Source organism: Dromiciops gliroides, chromosome 2, assembly GCF_019393635.1.
Source record: "Dromiciops gliroides isolate mDroGli1 chromosome 2, mDroGli1.pri, whole genome shotgun sequence".
Taxonomy (NCBI): domain Eukaryota; kingdom Metazoa; phylum Chordata; class Mammalia; order Microbiotheria; family Microbiotheriidae; genus Dromiciops; species Dromiciops gliroides.
In genome coordinates, this window is record NC_057862.1 from 402,293,344 (window position 1) to 402,313,036 (window position 19,693).

The following is a 19,693-nucleotide window of genomic DNA, read 5'->3' on the forward strand; positions in this document are numbered from 1 at the left end:
TTTCTCAAAATGTGAAGAAATTATGATTATTAAAATAAAACTATAAACTTTAATTTTTCTTAACAGTTTATAAACATAAATTAGTGTTAAAAGTTTAAGAACATGTTCTGCTTTGAAAAATAAAACTGACAAAATAATTTCAAAACTCTTAATACTCCTGTGATTAGAAAGACCGATTTCTAATTATCTTATTTGAAGACAGAAATTGAAGTACAGAGATGAGTATGAATAAGCTAAGATCACAGTGGTTAAGTGATATGTAAAATATACTCAGTAACTATAACTCCTACACTTTTTTCCCCATTAAACCACATTTATAGGAGTGCTATTTTCTAAACTGGTTTGGCTTAGCTTGTCATATTTAAAAGGCATGTTCTTTACCCAGATGATTTTGCAATTCTCTTGTTTGGCCATCCTCTGTAGGGGTAATGAGATCCCATATGAAACCCTTAATCTTCTCATCTCCTCGGTAGTGAACAAGGCAATATGCTAAAAGGGCTCGGCAAATGATCTCCACATCTTGTTCATTTAGCTGTCTTTTAAATCGGCCATGAGCTAGAATCTCTCTCCATCGACCCCACCTAGTCCAAAGGCACATTAATTTATTGTTAAAGTCTAAGAAAAGACCCCCACAAATAAAAAATAACCCTTAAATTGTAAAAAAAACACAATAGGCAAATAATTATAATTATAAACAAAAGCAAATATTTGGTCATTTTATAGTATCAATATTTAGTTATAACGTGCCAGGAAAATTTTTTCTCTTGACATGGGTTTATGATATAATTTTTTGCACCATTTAAAAATGTGAATAATACATTTTCTACTCTGAATTACTGAATAAATATCAGATCCAACCTGAATTAGACAGTTCTACTTTACTTACACTTTGTGTAAATATTCAAATAACATTAAGAATATTATTCCCCATTCAGATATTCAAATAAAATGAAGCACAGATGTAAAAACAAATTTTATTGATTGCACCCAAAATAAAATGTACTAATGCATGTAATATATAATAATCATACACATAAATAATAATATTTTACCCATAAACTAGCAGGTTTTTCTCCACTCGAAAGCATTCTGTTCTTCCATAGCCACTGGAACGGTCACATGGTCTACGGAGTTTGGGCTTATCATCTCCTTCACTTTCAACTTCAGACAATTCGGCCAATTCATCTTTTGTGGCACTAAAAGGTCTTGTTTGTTTTCTAATCCTTGGTGTGTCAATAACTAAGCTGTTCTATAAAATTAAACAGACATTACTTGAGGTTGAACTTGAGGTTCCCTGTATTTTTTCCTCCTTAAGAAATAGATTTTCAACAACATATTTTCTGTATAAATCTTTAAATTTTAGGGATTCCTGAATTATTCATATTGTATGTTAATTATTTTTGACCAAAGGTAGGGCTTACCCAGTACCTGTAAGCTGGATACAGCTCATCTGCATTCATATAATTGCTGAATAAGTATAAAAAATGGCTAGAAATCTTCAAGTCCCACAAGTTAATTTCTATTCTTTCCCCCTTTATCTTTCCTGACTCTAATAGTAAAAACAAGAAGGAAAGAGTGAAAAATCAAAAGCACCTCTCTAGGCTAATTTTATTTCTCCTTCTGTACTTGCTTGTAACTTCATTAATGGAAGGTTTCAACATTAGCACAAAGAACTATCTCCAGGAGAACAATAATGAGAAAAGTAAGCAAATAGCTTCTGGATGAGATGGAAGTCTTTAGTGAAGTGAGAGGTGGCTTCAAAGCCATGAAAACCAGAGGTCAAGCCTGCCTTTGGCACATACTGGCTGTGTAATTCTGGGCAAGTTACCTAACTTCTTAGTGCTTGAAGTAACTCTGTAAGACTAAATTGCAGACAAAGTGCTGACCAGAGAACTGTTAGGAGTTTCCTAATCTAGGAAGAGCTTGTATGGTAATGAAATGCTAGGTCTTAGTGCTATTTCTTTCTAAGATGAGAGCCACATTTTGCATTATTCCAGAAAATATAATCCCAATCTCTAGGAGAAGCACAATTTAAACTTAAAAGTACTCAATCAGCAGCCATTATTTAATTCAGTATTTCAAGTTTAAAAAGAAAAATTATTAGTGGAGATAGTTTCTTCACTATAGAAGTAGACTGAAATTCCATCATGCCTAAGAGGATGGTTGTAAACTCAGTCATATCGAACTACTCTTTTTCCTTCACATTCTCTTCTTCCTACCCCATCTCTCTTCATTTCTTCTTCTCCTTCTCCTTCTCCTTCTCCTCCTCCCCCTTCTTTTTTTGGTGAGGCAACTGGGGTTAAGTGACTTGCCCAGGATCACACAGCTAGTAAGTGTTAAGTGTCTGAGGTTGGATTTGAACTCAGGTTCTCCTGACTCCAGGGCTGGTGCTCTATCTACTGCGCCATCTAGCTGCCCCCCTCTTCATTTCCAAACAGCTAACAAGTTCTATTAATTCTACTTCCATGGCATTTGTCCTTTTCTTTGTCTCAGCTAATATGGCCACTACCCTAGTTCAGTTCCTGATCATCTCTCACTAGTAAAAGTATCCTAATTGGCATTCCCCTCTCCAATCCTCTCTCCACATAGGTGCCCAAATAATTCTCCTTTTAAAGCACAAGTCTGAAATGTCCCTTGTTCAAAACCTTCAGTGGTCTACTACCTTTCTATTCTTATTTCATGTCACTTCTCTATATTCAAACACACTAGACTACTTGATGTCCCCCACACTTTATACACCATCTCCCACCTCTGCATATTTCTATATGCCATTATTCATGTTTGCAATGCACTCTTGCCCCATTTCTCAGACTCCTTATCTTTTGTTCAAGACTTAGGTCAGGTACTCAGCTCCTCTGTGAAGCTTTCCCATGTCCTTCCAGTTGTTAGTGCTTTCCCCTCCCTTTTTTCCCTTTTATTTAACTTATCTGTTTGGTATTGCCCTTCAAAATAAAAGCTCTTTGAGAGCAGATTGTCCTATCTTTGCTTTTATATCCTCAATGACAAGCTTACTGCCTTTTTAATTGAACATTCTTTATAAGTTACTGCCCTGCCTAACCAAAAAAAACCCACACCCCAAAACATCACTTGTGTGTGCCAAGTTATTCCTTGGATAACAGACGATTGTTCCTCTACCAAATCCATAATAAAAATCTGTAGGAAAGTATTTTAATTTTTTTTTTTAAACGGGGCAATGGGGTTAAGTGACTTGCCCAGGGTCACACAGCTAGTAAGTGTCAAGTGTCTGAGGCTGGATTTGAACTCAGGAACTCCTGAATCCAGGGCCGGTGCTTTATCCACTGTGCCACCTAGCCACCCCATCATAATAAAAATCTTACCAGCTTATGAGGTAGGACCTGCTAGACATTATCCTCTGCTAACATACCCTTTGAGAAGTCAGGATTATTTCTATACTATGGTGAGGTATTAAACTAGACCTTAATCTTGGCAAATGGAAATTAATTCTCCATAATATTTATCTAAAGATTGACTGAAATAGCCAAAAAATGAATCATCTCAAGGCACTGTACTCTTTGAAGAGGAACATTTTGGAGGGAAGAGAATACTTACTCTGCCACTGATGGCATCTATATCAATTTCTGCTTTCTTTGCCCATTTCTGCCAGAAGTTGGGATCATCTAAAGAAATATCAGTCCGGTTTCCAGAAGCCACAAAACTTGCCTGAAACACACAATGATAGCTCTTAACTATCAATACTGACAGGAAACTTTTCCAAGATATATTTAAACAAAATCTCCTCAGGTTTATTTTGGACACCAAAGTCCACCACTACTGAGGACCTGGGTTCTGTGTATATCCATTTGCTTATTAAAATATTTCTCATGAAGTATGTTGGACAACATATAAATTCTGCTTAGGGTAGTGGGTTTCTCACCAATTTAGGCAATTTTACTAATGGGTAGTTTCTAAGCTCTTTGTAAGCAAAGAGCACATCTCTTCTCGGGTAAGCATGAGGTAGAGATCCATCCAGGGTACTTTACTCAAAATACTAACTGCTGAAGGGAACAAAAAGAATTAAAAAGAAACAGCTCAGTTCCCTCACACACTACAACCATCAGTCATAATTGAAAACCACTACTTTGTTTTCACAACACTTTAAGGCAAACTTTGTAAAAAAAAAAAGTAAAATGTTGGATAATATGAAAATGAAAACTATCACTGTATTTATTCTCTCAGTAGGATAGAATTTTGGTTAGTACAAGAATACATAGACTAGTATAGTCATTTCTCTTATAATTTATACCTTTTCTTAATGTAAGAACAAGTAATCTAAGGCATAGAACAGTTGAAGTGTTTTATACGTGTGACAGTCAAAGTTGCAAGAAAGCGACAGTCTGCTTTCATTTAGAACACTGAAACAAAAAAGTGCCAGAAAATACTCCAACTCCGATGGCAATCTTGTTAAGAGATTATTCCCATAAGATGATCTTCAAAGGAGAATGTTTTAAATTTGCAGTCCATCTTCATAATGCCTAATTATTATGTATAGAATTTAAAGATGATAAGACTTTTTTATTTTATAAAAAGACAATTCTTTTTCTTAATGGAATTTAAGCATGTTCTACATTTAGGAAGCTAGGATGAATGAAATCATAAGCATAAGAAGCAATAAAGCCTTTTGCTGAAATCCAAACTTGTGTACATAATACTTTTTGCTAAAGTTAATAAGTCTATTCTTTTAGTGGTCTTATGAGATAGTGCTATTAAGGAACTATTTGTTGCAACTATCATTTTTAGTAAAGGGGTGTTTGGAAAACTATGCACGTTACTAGTAGAAACATCCATGAAACTGAAATAGGGGAAACATACATTTTGATCAAATAGGCTTTAATGAACTTTCAAGCTATTTCCAGTGACTATAACAGTGCTGTCTTCATAGTAAGCACTTAATAAATACATGCTATTTAAGAGAATTGGAAAAGAAATTTACAGTAATACAGGACTATGCAAAAATGCTATTTGGCATTTAAAAAATGAAGATAAAACTCTGAATGTTATATATTATAATTCTAATTTATGCAGTAAAGCCATACTAGTTGAAAATATAAAGCATAGCTAAAATGACATCATCATTGTGTTAAAATAGACATCCGGAAATCATGAAAACTCACCAGAATATAATGAATGTTTTAAATTTGACCAAACACTACAACTGGTAACACAATTAAAACTGTATACAAGTGATACCTTGAATATTTGATAAGGACTTCACTTTCTTGATTTTGAAATGATTTTTAGTTTAATGACTGAAAATATACCCATGAATATCTGCAGATCTTTTAAAATGTGCATCTCTGACTTTTTTGAGCCGAGAGAAGTGAAATAAATGCATCTCAGGGGGATTTTATTTTATATTGAATTTTCACTGATACATGCCACTTAAGTCTTGGCAATCTTAGTAAATGATCACTGGAGTTAAATGATTTGGGACCACTTAACACGAAGAGCCACCAGGAAAGTTAAGACTGTAGTTCAAATAAAACAATCAAAATTTTAAAACATTACTGTCTGGTTGCTCACATAAAATCTATGTCATTTATGCCACCAGGGCTAATTTCTCTTATTCTGCTGATAGATATAAGATTGCCAGATGAAACAGTAATTTCTCAAGAGAAACTTAATTTTTCAATTTAGATTAAATGGATTTATGCAAATCCATTTATGATGGCATATATACCATGAGAGGATCAATAGATTTATTTTTCAATTAAGCATATTTAAGTCTTTTAACTAATCCAGGGAATTACCTTAACTGACACATATCTTAATTTTAAAAATTCTAAAAATTCTCTAGGACTGTAACAATGGATAAATCCTACAGAAATTAAAATACCTGTTGTGATAAGTGGAAGATGTCATCAAGTACTGGTTTACCGACTGCTTCCAAATGTTAAATTCTAATATCCTAGCTCCCAATAAATCATATTTCTTTAAATGTATTCCTTCAATCATTAAATCCCTTTATTATTTGCAAGAGAAGACTTTTAAATGGTGCAATCCATCTTCCTACAACAGAAAGTAGCAGAAAGATAGTAGGGGCCATGTGTTTTCATAGAATGGCCCTTTCAAATAAGCAATCTGCAGCATGCCCCATATTGTTTTGTGTTTAGCTTTGTTTTAAATTAAGCTTTTTATAAGTCTCCCTCCCTCCATACCAGAGGTTATAAAGTAGGAAAATATTTTGGTTTAAAAAAAATTTCCTGATTGCACAACCTTAGAAAATTACTGGCTTTTATAAATTTTAAAGGGACATTAAAAAAAATTAAAACAAGACACAGGTGACAGATATTCAGTTATAAAGGAAGTTTTCAACAACAGGTTTTAGTTGTCAAGTATTTAGGGGATAAGGACTATGCTAAAATAGCTTGTTATTTTATAAAGCACTGTGATTTTCTTTTTTTTTTTTAATTTTTTTTTTTGTTTTTTTAGTGAGGCAATTGGGATTAAGTGACTTGTCCAGGGTCACACAGCCAGTAAGTGTTAAGTGTCTGAGGCCAGATTTGAACTCAGGTACTCCTGACTCCAGGGCCGGTGCTCTATCCACTGTGCCATCTAGCTGCCCCTAAGCACTGTGATTTTCATAGGTACATATTTAAATTCTATTCAGTGAAGATACAAGTATATAGGTTGGAAATACAATCTAAAAATTATTTCTCCTTCCCCAGAAAAACATCTTCTAACTCAGAGTAAGGTATTCATTCCTTCTATAAATAAAAAAAGTATTTAACTTTAGAGATCTCAGCAGGAGCAACCCCAGAAGCAGAGATGATTTTAATCAGTCAATAATATTTTCTGAGAACCTACTGTATGAACAATTGTTGAGGGAGGACATGAAAAATATTACACCAGGGCAGCCAATTGAATTCTAGTTTTCCTAACTGCCAGTGAAAAAGTTCTTGAACCACTGATACTTAGATTCAACTCTCCTCTTATATACAGCATTTTTCTTTTCTTTTTCTTCTTGTATTAAATATTTTTTTCTCAAGGTTTTCAGAAGAGAATAGAATCTTGGGACAAGGGGTAGAAATCACACATCATAACTGTATTCAGTTCTGTATTCAGTATTTTTCCAATCAAATTTTAAAAGAAAATCATTGTTTAAATATTGACATGTACCAATCTCATCTTGATCAGAGTATATGTAAATCACTTGGCCATTTAAACAAGTACAATATGGAATCATGCACAATAACGAAATCAAATGCTTTACAATACCACATATGGTTTTATGTTATAATTACAATGAGAATATTATTATCATTAGATTAAGCCTGTGTAATTTTAGGCAAGTTAATCAACCTCCTTGAACTTCAGTTTTCTCATCTTTATATATAAAATGACTAAATCTGGATAAGTAAGTTCCCTGGTCCCTTCCAGCCATAAATCCTAGCATTCATTTTATATATATATATATATATATATATATATATATATATATATATATATATATATGTGTGTGTGTGTGTGTGTGTGTGTGTGTATAAATTAAACGATAATTAATTTTAAGATTAAAGCTTATGTACATTATCTTCTTAGAATGTAAGTAACTTGAGGGTATGGAGTGTTTTAGTTTTTTCTTTGTATCTCTAGCATTTAGCATAATTCCTTGCACATGGCAATTGTTTAATAAATACTTGATTGAGATTTCAGAGAATGATTAATAGTATTATAGCATACAGAGATATGATGAGGGATGGCTCTGGAGTCAGGAAGAATTAAATTCAAATCCTGCCTCTGACACATAGTAGCAGTGTGACAATAGGAGAGTCATTTAACCTCTCAGTCCTTAGGCAACTCTCTACGAGCACATTATAGAAAAATGACTGATTTGTATTTATGGAGGATTTTCTACATCAGAGACACCCCCTACAATAATGAAATCACAGATTTTAATCTGCCCACCTTTTGCTTCCACCCCAAATGGGGAAAACAGCTTTTGAAAATTGTATATATAGAGGTGGAGTGGGGAAAGGGAAATCTAATAAAAAACAATTTCTGAAGGGATGTTAAAAATTAAGAAAATACTTAAAACTTGAACTAATGACACTATTATGGTGCAGTATCTGTACTTCCTGCATTATGGCGACTGGAAGGAGTCCAGAAAGGGATGAAGAGCTTTGTAACCAGGTCTTTGAGAAGAGAAAGTACTGAAAATAAAGGGAGGAAGTATGGAAAGAAGGAAGGACCAAGGTGACAAACAATGGGACTCAATATACAACAATAATAATAATGCACAGGTTCCCCCCCCCCGCCCGGGGCAATGGGGGTTAAGTGACTTGCCCAGGGTCACACAGCTAGTAAATGTCAGGTGTTTGAACTCAGGTACTCCTGAATCCAGGGCCAGTGCTTTATCCACTGCGCCACATAGCTGCCCCATGCACAGAGTTTTAAGGTTTACAAAGAACTTTCCCCACAACTCTATGAGACAGGCTGCATTAGTGTCACCATCTGACAGATGAAAACACTGAAGCTCATAGAAGGGTCATGCCTTGCCTAGGCCTGCACAACTCAGGATGTTCAGAACCAGATGTGAGTGAAGCTGGGACTTCTCTAGTCAGACCAGCTGCCTCAGGAAGGGGGTACAGGAAACCATGGAAAAGACAATTGTGAAATCCTGAACTATTCTAATTAATGCATCATGCATAACTATATATCGGTAGCATAAGAATAGATTAAAACTAGCTTATACATTTTTTCAAAGCTTTTCCTTCCCAGAATACCAGAGCTGGAAAGCTAGTTATGTTTCATTTTAAGATATTAAGTTAAAGTTTTGTAATTTAAAGAAACCATCACCACAATAATAATAACTAATAACTCACACTTATATAGCACCTACTATGTGCCAGATATTGCAGCAAGTACTTCACAATTATCATAGTAATGGATCCTTAAAACAAACTTGGGAGATAGGTACTGTTATTATCCCTATTTTACAGATGAAACTGAAGTAAACAGAGGTTAAGTGACTTGTCTAGGGTCACACCTCTAATAAGCATCTGAGGCTGGATTTGAATTTAGGTCTTCCTGATTCCAGGCCTGCTGCTTTATGCACTGTACAACTGAATTACAACCACTGCAAAATATTTACTTTAGATTAACTTGCTATATTGTTACCAATATTTTACACTCACCCTGTATAACTCTAATATTTTAATTTCTGAATTCCTTCAAAAAACTGTTACATTGATAAAGTTGTCTTTCAGTTGGCATTCCTATTTATAACTCAACAGGTAATCTTAATAACACATGTGAACAGTGTTATTTTATTTGAAATTAATTTCTAGAAATACCAAACATATACATTTTCAAATATCAAGTTTATATAAAAAGAAAGTTTATTACCAAATACTAATTTTGAACAAGTATTTAAGCATTAAGTAGATGATCTGAGTAACTTTTGAAGCAGCAAAGATAAACAAATAAAAAGTAAATGATTTCATTAGAGAAAAACTTTATAAAATGGTTTTCACCGCTACCTTGGCAAATGTTGAACCTCTTCCTTCTGATTCAATTGTGATTGTTTTTGTGCGACGCTGTAAAATTTGATCAATATCCTCTTCACAGAATTTAGAACCCTCATCTTCTTCATCCATAATGGCACCATATGCACCCCTTCGAAGTAGATCTTCTATTTCCTTTTTGGAAAGTTGTTGAATCTATAGACAAATTTTTTTTTTTCTGAGTGAACATAAGATTCAAAAAGTCCAGACATTTAGACAGTGTCCCTGAATGTGCCAAAGAAAACAATGGAGGGTAGTCTTAAATCCTATGGGTTAAGATATAAGAAATACTCTCTTAGAATTATGGGCTATTAAATGAGGGATTACCAACTAAGATTACTGGCTCTGCTTTCTTCAATATCTTTAAGATATTCTTGGAATAGTTGAGGCAGAATTTTGTTTACAAAGGAAACACCTTTTAGTACTAAGAGTCTATAATGTAATGGGTAAGATTTTGCTTATGAGAAAATAACCCAATGGTAAATGAACTTTCTACCTTTAAAGAGCTTGCACCTTAACATACTGTCAATGTTATATATCTGAAATAATCTACCTGAATAAGTTAAAAGCACTTTCTAAAAATGAGTAATTAAAAAAAGAACAGATATTAGGTAAAAGTAATTAAAGATAAAGATAACTAAATAAATCACTTAATTTCTATACCATTCATTATGGATTAATGAAAAAGATTTGAAAAGATAGAACTGAATTCCTCAGTCAAGAAGATATTTTTATAGTTTATAAGCACTGGAATCATGCAGAGTTAAACATTATTAATTGAAGAGAGGCTGAAACTTTGAAGTATTGTGGCATAATGATAGAAGTTTGTTTCTTATAATACGAAGAATTTAAATCAGTGTCCAGTACATTGTAATAGTAAATGATTCTCAAAGTAATTTTTATATGTTCAGAAATAAAATAAACTACAGAAATAAATCCAATGAAGCAAGAGAAATTATAAATTTACATACACCACCAACACTATTTTCTCTTCCACTCATGCTCTGTAACACAGCCTTATCCAGACCCAATTTTAGGCTTGCCCGGTCAAACATCTCTCTCTCATATGAGTTACGAGTTATTAATCTGTAGACTTTGACTGCCTTGTTTTGACCAATCCTGTGACATCGAGCTTGGGCCTTGGAAAAAAGGAAAAATAAAAAAGTCAAAGTTTAGTTTAAAAAAATACCTTTAACAATGAAAGATATTTTGAGAAAAGGGAAGTTTTATATGTAAAGTTATTTTATATAACCTAGCAAATTATTTAAATTTATATTCCCTGTTTGGTCAATTAAGTAGATCTCTAAAATGAGAAATTGATTTATTGAAAAACAATACACACTGTATAAAATCTTAGAAATCCTGTTATCAGTAAAACAAACAGAAAGTAGTATTTTATTATCAAATTAAAAAATGTTTGAAGTCTTATGAATAGAAAGATTTTGTTGATAGGCTATCAAAAGCTATAAAGAACCCTCACGTAATCTTTTTTTGTTGTTGTTGTTAAAGTGGTATTGCTGGGGCCCCTTCATTTTCTTTCTTCCTTCCTTCCTTCCTCTCTTTCTTTCTTTCTTTCTTTTTAAATTTTAGTGAGGCAATTGGGGTTAAGTGACTTGCCCAGGGTCACACAGCTGGTAAGATCGGATTTTAACTCAGGTACTCCTGACTCCAGGGCCGGGGCTCTATCCACTGAACCACCTAGCTGCCCCTCCTCTCACATAATCTTAAACAATTTCTCATTAAAATCTTTTATTTTTATTTACTAATGATCAACTCTTCTTTTAATATATTTTAATCAAGCTTTGTGTGTGATGGGGAAGGGAAGGATTACAGTTTGTCTGAATAAATGAGGGCTTAACTTTTTTGTGTGTGTGAGGCAATTGGGGTTAAGTGACTTGCCCAGGGTCACACAGCTAGTTAAGTGTTAAGTGTCTGAGACCAGATTTGAACTCAGGTCCTTCTGACTCCAGGGCTGGTGCTCTATCCACTGTGCCACCTAGCTGCCCCGAGGACTTAACTTTTGTGAACAATTAGAAAAATTTGAAAAAGATGGCAAATTTAGATGTAATTCATTAGGGTGCTTAAATTTTTATATTCTGTGATTATATAGAATTCAGGAAAGGAGGTAGATAAATACTAGAAAACTTTAAAAGAGTTTACAGTATCTTTCCAAATCACTAGTCAATTCTTCATTGTTCTTGAACAAATACAGCCATATATCTTGCTTTTGAGCTTAAAATGAGCACTTATCTAATTTGTTGAAATTCCAACTTATTCTGCCTGTATTTACTTTGCAGATAAAAAAGCTACATAAAACCCACATTTTTAGCCTCACTCCACGGATGGTGCAAGGGTAGGCAAATTCTAAGTTAGCCAGAGAGAGAAGATTTATTCTTATTCCTAGTGGGAATAGGTGAAAATATTGTACATTTCTCCACTTTCTCAGGTTTTCAGTGTGGCTTCTTTATTTTGTTTGAACACCAAACATAATCATTTTCCAAAACAAATATTTTGTTAAAGTACTTTAAAGTCAAATGCGAGTAATTTTTAGATCATTCATCAACTCAGGAAATCCATGGTCCTATTACCCTAAATTAGAATAAATAACCGAGTTGATCTTATTTCTAAATTAATCTTAGATTAAATAGGGCATATCTGTAATTACATATGTAGAGTAAAATAGCAACTGCCTCTAAATTTAAATCTCTTTAAAACTAATATTATAGTCTCAACAAATCTAATGTAAAATGTAAAAAAAAATTCTGCTGTGCTTTTTGTCCTGTATCTGGCCCTATACATGTATCTTGCAACCTTCTTTTCTTCCTGTATTCTAGTTTACTTCCATTTACATTTCCAGAAAGTCCCTTTTTAATATCCTCTATTAATGTTCTCAATTTTCTGTTATTTGGCAAAAAAGGGGTTGCGTACATTATATTTGGTTTTGGCATACTCAAAACCCAAATATCTTTTGGTAAAATACCTTTTGGTAAAACTTAAAACCAAATAAATACTGGGAAGGGGAAAATTAGCTCCTTAAGGCTCAATATGTAAGCACAGCCAGCACTACACTATCAGTCCTCTGTCATGGGGAAAAAGTGGCAGCAAAGGAGCCTAAAGAAGGAGTAGGAGAAGCACTGAAAATTCTCAGTGAAACCCAAAAGGATCATGGAGACAGATGTGATGCTAAAAGTGCTAGCAGTTTGCCCCTGTTTGAATGATCTTCAATTCTGAATAATGGAGTTAGAGGGCAATGCTATTCACAACATGACAGGGCTATTCAACTAAAACTAATTCAAGGAAAACTAGAAAGCAAGGCCATCACATACTGGGGGGCATGAAAACACATATGTACCCACATTAAGCTGAATGCTGCAAATTGTCTTGGAATCTCTGATGAACTGAGAACCTTGTGGTATTGGACCTTTCTGCCTGATGCAAAGCTAAAGCTCTTTGCATAAAAAAATCTGGGGGCAACTTATGTTTCTGTATAATGCTTCCTGATTCTGGTCTATTGGCTCAGAAAACCATATCCTATTATTAACTAACCTGCTGCTTGTGGTCCCTTCCCAAACGAGTACTTACTATCTAGCTACAATTTTTCCTATGAAGTCTTATCTAGTACTATGGTTGAGCCCCAACCAAGGAAGATCCCATCCTTGGCCCCACCCAGGGTCAGGGATATTAAAAGGAATATTTTATCCCTGTGTAAAAATGAGTAAGTATAAAGTTTTCTACTTTGATGAGTTTATAAGTGTAAAAAGTTTAACTGTTAAAGTTTTAAAGAATTTTGTACCTGTGTACCACAGAAAAAAATTTCGACAAAATCATTGGGAAAAAGTGCTATACTGAAAAATCAGTTATTCAGGTCACAGGTCTGGCTTTCAACTTTGAAAATACATTTTGATTAGTTAAAATATAGTCAAGTAGGATTAATACTTTAAATGTCACCATTATTAAAATAATTCAGTCCTCTCACTTGACAAAATATTTTTTGGAATTAAAAAAACAGAGAAGGATCTGTATTGGAAATGAGAGTCATAAAAGAGATAAAAATTTCCAAAGTTTACCTTGTGTTTTCAAAATCTTTAATCACCTTAATGATGGAATTTACCTGGAGGTCATTTTGAGGATTCCAGTCAGAATCAAAAATGATACAGGTATCAGCTGCAGTTAAATTAATGCCCAGCCCACCAGCTCGAGTGCACAGAAGAAATACAAATCTGTCTGAATCAGGTTTACTAAATCGATCTATGGCAGCCTGTCGAAGATTTCCTCGGACTCTTCCATCAATTCGCTCATACAAATACCTGTCAGGTACAAGTACAACAAATTCAAGAAGAATAACGTAAACAAAATGAAAATAAACCTAATCAAATGCAATTCTGCTTTCTTATTCAGACCTATGTATAATTTTTTTTTTTTTTAGTGAGGCAATTGGGGTTAAGTGACTTGCCCAGGGTCACACAGCTAGTAAGTGTTAAGTGTCTGAGGCCGGATTTGAACTCAGGTACTCCTGACTCCAGGGCCGGTGCTCTATCCACTGCGCCATCTAGCTGCCCCTCTATGTATAATTTTTAGTTAAAATATAGTCAAGTAGGATTAAGGGAAGATGTTTCCCATTAGATTGTGAGCTCTTACATAGCTATTTCCCATAGAACTTACAATAGTGCCTTATACATAATAAGGGGTTAATAAATATCTGCTGAATAAATTTAGAGGGTTTCAAAATTCAGTCTATGAACACACTATCACCACCACACAGAAATTAAGTACTTGTTATAAGCAAAGCTCTGTATAAGCCACTGTGGGAGACAAAAAGTTTTAAATTAACTAGTCTATGCCTTCCAGAGCCTGTAACTTAGAGATGTACAGGTGAAAGGTTAGAGTAAATACTTTTTTTGGTAGTCCAGGTAATCAAACCATAGATCTATAACTAGCATGGTAACTACAATTTGCTGATCTGATTATAACACACAATAGACACACTAAGGAATTCTTTTCAATACAAGCTTTTTTATTCTGTATTTCACATTTTAATGAAAATTTAAAAATGTTATTGTACACTATTTTCATTGTAAACAAGGAAAAGTGAGTTGAGTTATATCTAATTTCTTCATCAAGCATCAACTTCCTTTGAACTCCTCTCATTCCTTTCCAGCTCAAATATTCCAATTACCTAAGCAAAAGTCAAAAATTCCAAAATAATAATAAAGGCTAGCATTTCTATAACACTTTAAGATTTGGAAAGAGCTTTACAAATATTATTTCATTTGATCCTCACAACAACTTTGAGAGACAGATTTGAGAGGTAATCAAAAACCAAGTGAAACAAGGTAAACATGTAAAAAAAACCCACCTAAATAGTCTGAAGATGGATGCTATGTTCTTGACATTTCTTTCTTCTCCTACTGGATTCAAAGTATTTTTCACTAAAAGGTTAGGCATTAGCTCTATTTCATCTTTAGGTCTTGTCCACACAATAGGAATGTAATTTTTAGAAATGTGTCTTTAAAAAATTGAATTAGTGTTTCAAATGGTTTATTATCATGGATTTTTTGTTTTGAAAAGCAATTTTATTTAAATTAGAGCTCAAATATATTACATAATAAAACCCTTTTTAAAAAAAATCATTTATGTTACTTAAGGTGGTATTGGCTACCCATTGCTTAATAAATTCAAGATCCATATTGTACTATATGTTTGCTTGATATATTCAAAATTTATTCCCTTTAAAACATTTTATATAAGGTAAAAAGCTGGCCTCAAAGCATTACAATTTTCATTTGTGTATCCTCCAGGTGGGGCACTACTAAAGTCTAGTCAGATCACACTGGAGAGTGGTATTTAATAAGAAATCAAATGTTATGCCATCTCCCCAAAATGAAAATCCTCCCTGGTTATGTGGAGCCACCAGCGAATTCTTATTTTCTGCCACCAAAGGTTATGTTGGTGTGATGGTTAGCGTTTGGTCATCTTAAACTACCCTAAATTCTGAAATGAGGAAAAAGACAGTTGAGATGGTTTTAAAATCTCTTAAATGGAGAGGGAACTCTATTGAAGGAACACCATCCAGCATCTGGACAGATGTGGTTTAAAATGTGAGTAGGGCTTTAAATTTGACTTTTCAATAAGATTATTGCTATTTTAGGCTGGGCATTGGTAGGCTTCACCCTCTGTTTAAAAGAAGGATTTCAAGATTAGACAGCATGGTGCTTTTCAATTTATTACATAAACTATACTAGTACAAGTTAAGCAGAGGACCTCAAATGGTTATATTAGATAAGCTGTGAGGTTTTAAAAATTGTGACCAGGGACAGCAGGGCATTTTTCACTTATTTCAAGAACATCTCACTTAAGCTGCAATGAACCACAAGCACTTAAAACCATGATCCTTCAGCTGGTTGAAGTTGAGTCTTGATGAAATACCCTTGACCAGGTTATGCTGTAGCTGAATTATTTTCCATAATGGAGATGTTCAATTATAGTACTACTACAGTTTCTTTTGATAAAGATCATTAGTGATCTCCTGGATAGTAGTAAGGCTCTTTCTCTGTTGAATTCTAATATGGATATTAGTATTATTATTATTTTTTGTGGGGCAATGAGGGTTAAGTGACTTGTCCGGGGTCACACAGCTAGTAAGTGTCAAGTGTCTGAGGCTGCATTTGAACTCAGGTCCTCCTGAATCGAGGGCTGGTGCTTTATCCATTGTGCCACCTAGCTGCTCTCTGGATATAATTCTTAATCTCAGAAAGAACCTAGTATTATCCTTATGTGAATCAGCAAAGCAGTTGCATGAGAAAAGCTTCTTGCTATGATTCCTTTTCCTTGGTGGAAACAGAATGAGGAAAGCATTGGTGGAGAAAGAGGACAAATGGGATGGAGCATCTAGAAGTGAGGTGGCTGTAGAACATGGGTCTAACAAACTTCAGCTGGAGGGTCCTCACCTATTTTTGTAAAGTTAGCTAAGAATGGTTTTAACATTTTGAAATATGTCTGTCTCAGGGATTGGAATTTGTTGATCTTTCTCTAGAGGAAATTTCTAGAGTTTAGTTACTAAGATTATAATAGAATTGTTAGTCAATTCAATATTCCATCTCTTAAAGTAATATGAAAGCACATGTCAGTTGTCATAAGCATTTATTAAAGTATCTACTATGTTCCAGGCACCATGCTAAGGACTGAGGATACAAAGAAAGGCAAAGGATACTCCCTACTCTTAAGGAGCTCACAATCTAATGGGCGGAGAAAACAGGCAAACGACTATATGTACAAATCACATAAAGGACAATAGGAAATAACAGAAGAAGGGACTAAAATTAAGAGGGATTAGGAAAGGTTTTCTATAGAAGGTAGGACTTTAGCTGGGACTCAGAGGAAGCCAGGAGGTAAAGATGAGGGGAGAGATCATTCCAGGCTTGGGAAACAGTCAGTGAAAATTCCTGGAGCTGAGATCAAGGAAGACCAAGGAGGCCAGACACTGAATTGAAGAATATGTAGTGGGGTGTGAGGTGTCAAAGACTGGAAAAGTAAAGGTGGGGGGGTGCTTGATAGGGAACCAGTGGAGTTGATTTAAAAGGGGATAACATGATCAGACCTGAGCATTTGGAAAATCACTTTGGTGGCCGAATGGAAGATGAACTGGATAGGAGAGAGACTTGTGGCACACAGACCAAAAAAGCAGGCTACTGCAATAATCCAGGCATGAGGCAATGAGGCCTGCTGTATGGTGGTGGCAGTCTCAGAGGAGAGGAGGTGAAGTATTTGAGAGATGTTGCCATACTAAAATTCAAAAGCCTTGGCAATAGACTACATATAGAGGGTGAGAGATAGTAAGGAGTCAAGAATGAAACCTAGAATGTAAAGCCAAGAGCCTGGGAGGATGATGGTGTCTTGGACAGTAATAAGGAAGTTTGGAAACAATCAATTGATACAACATTTATTAAACACCAACTGTGTGCTAGGCACCAAGTGAAGGAGATACAAAAAGAGGCAAAAAACAGTCCCTTCCCTAAAGAAGCTCACAATCTAACGAAGGAGACAAAAAGCAAAAAGATATATAAAAACAAGTTATATACAGGAAATATAGGAAATATTTAAAAGAGGGAAGGTACTAGAATTAAGATGAGTTGAGAAAGTCTTCCTGTAGAAGATGGTATTTTAGTTGGGACTTAAAGGAACACAAAGAATCCAATAGGTGGAGATGAGGAAAGAGAGCATATCAAAGATGCGGGGCAAGTAGAAAAAATGCCTGTATACCCCTTGACCCAGCAATACCACTTTTGGGTCTTTTTCCCAAAGAGATCATAAAAAAGGGAAAAGGACCCACATGTGCAAAAATATTCATGCTGCTCTTTTTGTGGTGGCAAGGAATTGGAAATTGAGGGGATGTCCATCAATTGGGGAATGGCTGAACAAGTTGTGGTATATGAATGTAATGGAATTCTATTGTGCTGTAAGAAACGATGAGCAGGAGGAGTTCAGAGAAACCTGTAAGGACTTGCATGAAGTGATGATGAGTGAGATGAGCAGAACACAGTATCATCACCATTGTGTGTTGATCAACTGTGATAGAACTGGATTCTTCTCACCAATGCAACAGTACAAGAGAGTTCCAAAGGACTCATGATGGAAAATGCTCTCCAAATACAGAAAAAAAGAACTGTGGAATCTAGATGCGGATTGAACCATACTATTTCTACTTTTTTTGTTTTTCTTTTTTTTGTTTTTTCTCTTTTGCTCTGATTCTTCTTTCACAGCATGACTAATGCAGAAATATGTTTAATGTGATTGTACATATATAACCTATATCAGATTGCTTGCTGTCTTGGGGAGGAGGGAGGGAGAAAAACTTGAAATTGGAAATCTTATAAAAACAAATGTTGAAAACTATCTCTACATGTAACTGGAAAATAATAAAATACTTTTATTTAAAAAAAAAGAAAAAGAAAAATGCCTGGAGACAAGAGATGGAGTGAATTGTTCAAATGACAGGAAGGAAGCCAGTGCCACTGTACTGAAGAATATGAAGAAGGGGATAAGGTATAAGAAGACCAGAAATGTGTGGGAAATGGAAGAGCTGGTTATGAAGGGCTTGGAACTCTAAACAGTAGAAAATTTTCTATTTGTTCTTGGAGGCAATGAGGAGCCACTAGAGTTTATTGAGTAGGGAAGTAGGGGTGACACAATCTGACCAGTGCTATAGGAAAATCACTTTGTTGATTGAAGGATGGACTGGAGTAAGGAGAGATTTGAGGCATGCAGCCCCACCAACAAGCTATTTCAGTAGTCAGGGCTTGAGGTGATGAGGCCTGTACACCTGGTGCCAGTGTCAGAAGAGGGGGGGTAGCATATTTGAGAGGCATTGCAAAGGGAAATTCGATAGTCCTTGACAAAGACTGGATACGAGGGCTGAAAGACAGTGAGGAATCTAGGAAGTCCAAGGAGGCCAGAGGGTTGTCACCTAGGTTGTGAGCCACAGGGACTGGAAGGAAAGTGTTGCTCTTGACAATAACAGGGAAGTTAGGAGTTGAGGAAGACTTAGGGAAAAAGTTTGGTTTTGGACGGGGTGAGTTTAAGATGTCTACTGGTCATCCAGTTTGAGATGTCTGAAAGGCAGAGAGAGAGATGCAGATGCAAGATTAGAAGTCAGTAAAGAGATTAGAGCAGGAAAAGTAGATTTGCAAATGGAAATCGGGGCAGCTAGGTGGCGCAGTGGATAGAGCACTGGTCCTGGAGTCAGGAGTACCTGAGTTCAAATCCGGCCTTAGACACTTAACACTTACTAGCTGTGTGACCCTGGGCAAGTCACTTAACCCCAATTGCCTCACTAAAAAAAAAAAGAAAAGAAAAGAAAAAAATGAAAATGAAAATCATTAGCACGGAGATGATAATTAAATCCACGGGAGCTGATGAGATCACCAATTTAAATAGTATAGATGCGGAAGAGAAGAGGGCCCCCAAGGGAGGAGAGGAGTAAGCAAGGGAGATTTGGGGAGGGATAAATTCTGGAAGAGCCACTGTGTACATGGGGATAGTTAGTTGATAAGTGAGTTGTAGAAGGATTGTCTAGTAGCAGTGAGGACCTAATTGAAGTTTGTTGTTTTTTTTTTTTAAGTGAGGCAATTGGGGTTAAGTGACTTGCCCAGGGTCACACAGCTAGTAAGTGTTAA

At 35.0% G+C, this 19,693-nt stretch overlaps 1 protein-coding gene across 12 annotated transcripts in view; it reads right to left on the bottom strand.

Annotated features, from left to right (window-relative positions):
* Positions 1-19,693, bottom strand: part of CHD9 (chromodomain helicase DNA binding protein 9) — a 257,680-nt gene that overhangs the window by 50,980 nt on the left and 187,007 nt on the right. For all 12 annotated transcript variants that reach the window (XM_043982156.1, XM_043982163.1, XM_043982161.1 and 9 more), the window contains 6 exons: positions 13,633-13,828; positions 10,493-10,660; positions 9,498-9,677; positions 3,571-3,681; positions 1,053-1,249; positions 382-581 (listed from right to left, as the gene is read on the bottom strand). In XM_043982156.1, coding sequence (XP_043838091.1) covers positions 382-581; positions 1,053-1,249; positions 3,571-3,681; positions 9,498-9,677; positions 10,493-10,660; positions 13,633-13,828 — 1,052 coding nt within the window. The remainder of the gene's footprint in view (positions 1-381; positions 582-1,052; positions 1,250-3,570; positions 3,682-9,497; positions 9,678-10,492; positions 10,661-13,632; positions 13,829-19,693) is intronic.